Below are 4,992 nucleotides of genomic sequence, written 5' to 3'. Positions count from 1 at the left end.
GGTTCAATCCCCCAGCACCACATGCCAGCCAGCCCCGCCCCCTGGTGGGCTGAGCTGCCCCCCCCCCAAATAAATGTTAAAAAAAATAAAGCGTATTGGTTAAAAGTACAGGTAATCATACCTGGATCACATCATGCTCAGGGACTTTGGATGCACACATGCCTCTCTGAGTATTTCTTATTTAGAGAAGGGTCACTAACCCCTGCTTCCAGGGGTGATACTAAATCGAGATAGTGAAAGCCCAGGGACAGGGCTAGAGGTGCTCCTTTATTAGCTTCTGAGGTGGACATAGCTCAATAATACAGGCTCACCTAGCTTGTGTAGGGCCATGGGTTTGATCCCCAGGGCCACAAAATGAAAGTAGACCTAGTCAGGCATGGTAGTGCATGCCTGTAATCCCAGCACTCGGGAGGCTGAGGCAGGAGGATTGCTGTGAGTTTGAGGCCAGCCTGTACTACATAGCAAAACTCTGTCTCAAAAAAAACCAATGAGGGCTGGGGAGATAGCACCTGTCTGGCAAGCACAAGGTCCTGAGTTTGATCCCCCAGTACTACATGCTGTGCTGGTCCTAAAACCGGACATGGTGGATGGAGCATGTCTTTAGGATCACTACAAGGCTGAACTGCATAGCGAGACCCTGTATCAAATAAATGACTGACTGAATGAATAACAACAACAAAAAAAAACCCAAGGTAAATATTTAGTGGATTTTTTTTCTTCTTTTTCTTTTTTTTTTTTTTTTTTTTTAAGGGAAGCATCTACAGGGTATTTAGGATCTCACTACTAGATCAGACTCATAGTGAACTGCCAGGTTGCAGCCTCCCTACAGCTGGGATTACAGGTGTGTGCCACCACACCCAGTCTCAATTGCTATCTCAGCGTGTCCCAGGGTGGGGCCAGCATGGCAGGCCTGGGGATCGAAGCCCCAGCCCCAATTCACTGAGCTCTTCAGCTGGTCCTAGTGGACCTTTTGGTTTGTTTTTTCACTATTGGGTTACAGCCATGAGTGTGGTTTGTAATAAGAATTGTGTGTAGGACTTTTGATTTGTGGATGAAGTTTCTTCATAGTCCTGTCAAATAACTTCTGATATTCCCCTCCCCCTCCCAGGTGTCATAGTTTCTACAGCAAACGCTACTCTCGGGCTCTCTACTTAGGAGCCAAGGCCATTCAGCTGAATAGTAACAGCGTTCAAGCCTTGCTACTTAAAGGAGCAGCGCTTAGGAATATGGGCAGAGTCCAAGAAGCAATAATCCATTTCCGAGAGGCCATAAGACTTGCACCTTGTCGCTTAGATTGTTATGAAGGTAAGTGAGTAGTGTGACTCTGTAGGCCAGACCACTGGACTCAGGAGGAAAGTTTCATGCTAGAATCGCCTGGGGAAGCTTTGCAACCAGCAAGCTACCAGGTAACTGGGCAGAGATGAAGCGTAGGGAGCACTGCTGGTTTTTGAAGATCCCGGTTAGTGCCATTGTGCAGATGTTTGGGAATTACTGCATTAGGTATTTTATATTTAGTTAGGGCTTGCATTAGAATTTTCACCCTGTTGTTTTTAGGATCTATTTTTCTTCCAGTTTGTTTTTTGTTTGAAACTGGTTCTTGCTATGTTGTCTAGGTTGGCCTTGAGTACACTGTTTAGCCCAGGATGGCCTTGAACTTTGAGTGACCTTTTTGCCTCAGCTTCCCAACTGCTGGGGTTATGGTGATGTGCCACTATACCTGGCATACTTTTCTTTTCTTCTTTTTTTTTTTTTAATGTATTTGTTACAGGGTTTCACTGTGGCAGCTCAGACTCAGTGATCCTCCTGTTTTCAACCTCCTTAGTGCTGGGATTATAGGTCTGCGGACTTTGTGGCTGGCTCAGCACACCCAGGGCGGCCCCGGTGCAGAACTGTGGACACAGCCCTTCTCTTTTTTCTTTTTTTTTTTTGCGGAACCGGGGATTGAACTCAGGCCCTTGCGCTTGCCGAGGAAGCACTTATTCCACAGAGCCATCTCCTCAGCCCCTTCTTTTCTTTTGTGTAACTTTTGGTACTAGGAATTGAACTCCCGATCTCACACTTGCCAGGCAGGTGCTGTGTCACTGAGCTATATCCCCAGCCCTTTGGTGAGGGAATAGTTGGGATAGGTACTATAGGTACTTTTTTTTTTTTTTTTTTTTTTCACTTCAGTTATGGGCAGGTGATTAATGAGAACCTGTCAGGCACTGTGCTAGATTGCTTGGTTTTGTCTTTGTTCTTTTTCACAATTGTCTTTTTGGATGAGAGCTAATTAATCAAAGGTTAATTGCACATCCAGAGGCACTGTGGACTGTGGGAACCAGGCTGTCCCTTGTGACCTCAGGGGTATGACTGGGGTGCAGCCTTGTTTAGTTATGTAATGTTTCAAGTTCATGTGAAGTGACCCTAGGAGTTCAAAGGAGCTATGCCAGCTTCAGCAACATTTGGTGACTCAGTCACAGGCATTAAAATAGATTGTACAAGATGCAGTTCCTCTAAAACATATTTTTATAAGAATTTAAAAATAAACCTAGGAAGCTAAGCGTTATTTGCTCTTAACAGGAAGATAAGTTCAAATCTGAGAAAATTTGAATGCTGGAAGAAAGAAGAAATCTGCTTATATAGCCAAAGCACTAGGCCTGTTGTGGGTTTGTACAGGGAGAGAAGATTGTCTTTATTCTGGAAAGAGCTCTAAGGAACCAAGCTTGTGGGGTGAGGTGAACTTCTTGATCTTAAAACTGTAGCTTGCCTAGCCTCGCAGCAGCACTGATTCTACACACTCCTTTCTGCCACATACCTGTCACCAGAGTCAAGTGCTGGTGGGCAGCTCCACTGCCACAGTGCTTGGTTGAGGGGTGGGGTTTTTTTTTTTTTAACTTTTTCTTAGGGCTATTGAAGCATTTGGGGCAGAGAATGCTCCTCAGGTGGCCAGTGAGGCCTTCTGGGCTGCCTTCTCTGTGGTTGTCCTGTGGAGGTTGGATCAAGATGACTGGTTATGCCCTTCACCACTCTCCAGTAGCACTCCCTGGTGCATACCCTTCATTTGTGAAGTGCAGTGTGTGTGTGTGTGTGTGTGTGTGTGACAGAGAGAGAGAGAGAGAAAGGGTTGTGTGTGTGTGTGTTTGTGTGACAGAGAGAGAGAAAGGGTGTGTATGTGTGTGTGTGTGTTTGTGTTGATAGTGGGGACTGAAGCAAGGCTTTGGTGTGCTAAACATGCCTTCTGCCCCTGGGCTGCACCCTAACCTGAGAAGTGTATTCTTTCAGTTTCCTTCCAAAGTTCCACTGGGGCTTTAGCAGGGAAGTAAAACTACACAAATACTTGTAAACAACTGTACTTAGACTCTCACATGTTCTCCCTAAGAGTTAGGTAATTTCTGGTTAAGTAACTGAAGTGTGTGGAAGAACGTGTGCAAATGTTATAAATGCTGTGAGGATGGAGGAGTATGCAGAGAAAATCTGCCAGGGATTGTGTGGGTTTAGAGTTTAAGCTGTTTTTCTGTTTTGATGAATGTACTGTGCCAAAAAGTTCCCCCTCAGTTCTCAACTTCTTGGCATGAAGAGTTAGGTTGACTTTGTGGGAGTTGATGGTTGGGTACCAGGAATTGAACTTGGGACCTAACGTTTGCCAGGCAGGCACTGTGCCATTGAGCTAAACACCCAGCTCCAAACTTTTTTTTTTGTGTGTGTGGTACCAGGGATCAAACTCAGGACCTTACGCTTGCCGGGCAAGCACTTGTTCCAGTGAGCCATCTCCCTGGCCCCCAAACTGACTTTTTTTGAAGTGACCTTGTAGGGCATTTTGCTGTTGAAATAATGAGAGGTCAGACCTACCAGTCTCAGTGTGTTGGGTCCATCTGATTTAAATGCTTTCCTTCCTGTGCAGGGAAACCCTCAACAAGTGCCTTTGTTATTTTGGATGGAAGCGTCTACTTTTCTTCCTACATGGCTTAATGGTAGTTTCTTTAGTTTGTAGAGTTAGACGTTTACTTTTGGGACTCCTTGACCTTACAGGTGACTGGCACAGCCAGAAGTAATGGCGCAAGAGGCAGTGGAACCTTGGTTTCCGTCATCTCGCTGCTGTAATCTGGCCATGTGGCAGAGTAATGATTAATGTCACATTTGTTCTTTAACATTTAGATGGACTGCCCACAGGCTGCCATTTCCTTCTTGATGGGGGGTGCATTTGCAGGGCAGGTGCTCTGAGGAGGAGTGCTTGCTACTGTGCAGCCAGCACAGCCTCCAGTCCAATGTCACCATGTGTCCTCCCTGGCCTGCCCTTGGTCTGCTGTCTTGAAGGTTTGCCACTGGGAACACTCTCAGTGTAGAGGCATGCATTGGGTGGTATTGTGACTTAAATTGCTGTGTTGATTTTTTTCAGGTCTCATTGAGTGTTACTTAGCCTCTAACAGTATCCGAGAAGCGATGGTAATGGCGAACAATGTTTACAAAACTCTAGGTGCCAACGCACAGACTCTTACTCTTCTAGCCACTGTTTGTCTTGAAGACCCAGTCACACAAGAGAAAGCCAAAACTCTGTTAGATAAAGCCCTCACCCAGAGGCCGGACTACATTAAGGCTGTGGTGAAAAAAGCAGAACTACTTAGTAAGTATCTAATTTTCTGCCCTGTTCATTATTTATAAAATCGAATCTCAGTTGAACTTCTGGCCCCCGCTGGTTACACATGACTAGACAAGTGTATGTCTTTTATAGCGTGTCTGGGACTACTAAAGTTGGCTTGTATTTAGCACAGCCAAAATGTAGCTGGCTAGACCTGCTTGAACTAGGTAAAACCAGCTAAAATTGATATGTTCTTATTCACCTCTCTTTGTCTGGTTTTAGTTGTTCTAAACTAGTGTAGCTAACTAGTTTTAGCTAGCTTCAACTGTTTTTGAGCTATCTAGATTTTCTAAACACATTTTAAAAAATTTTATTTTATTTTATTTATTTATTTTTTTAAATTTTTTTTTAATTTATTTGTGTGTGTGTGTGTGTGT

General features: G+C 44.7%; 1 protein-coding gene across 1 annotated transcript in view; it reads left to right on the top strand.

The window, feature by feature from the left end:
* Anapc7 (anaphase promoting complex subunit 7) overlaps window positions 1-4,992 on the top strand; it is a 35,524-nt gene that overhangs the window by 24,666 nt on the left and 5,866 nt on the right. Inside the window, exons 8-9 of the mRNA XM_004635907.3 lie at window positions 1,109-1,305; window positions 4,376-4,600. Of these exons, the coding sequence (XP_004635964.2) occupies window positions 1,109-1,305; window positions 4,376-4,600 (422 nt within the window). The remainder of the gene's footprint in view (window positions 1-1,108; window positions 1,306-4,375; window positions 4,601-4,992) is intronic.

The sequence above is a fragment of the Octodon degus genome, unplaced genomic scaffold (genome assembly GCF_000260255.1).
Source record: "Octodon degus isolate 3935 unplaced genomic scaffold, OctDeg1.0 scaffold00076, whole genome shotgun sequence".
NCBI lineage: Eukaryota > Metazoa > Chordata > Mammalia > Rodentia > Octodontidae > Octodon > Octodon degus.
Note: the sequence above shows the minus strand (reverse complement) of the source record. Positions and strands in the feature narration are given on the sequence as shown.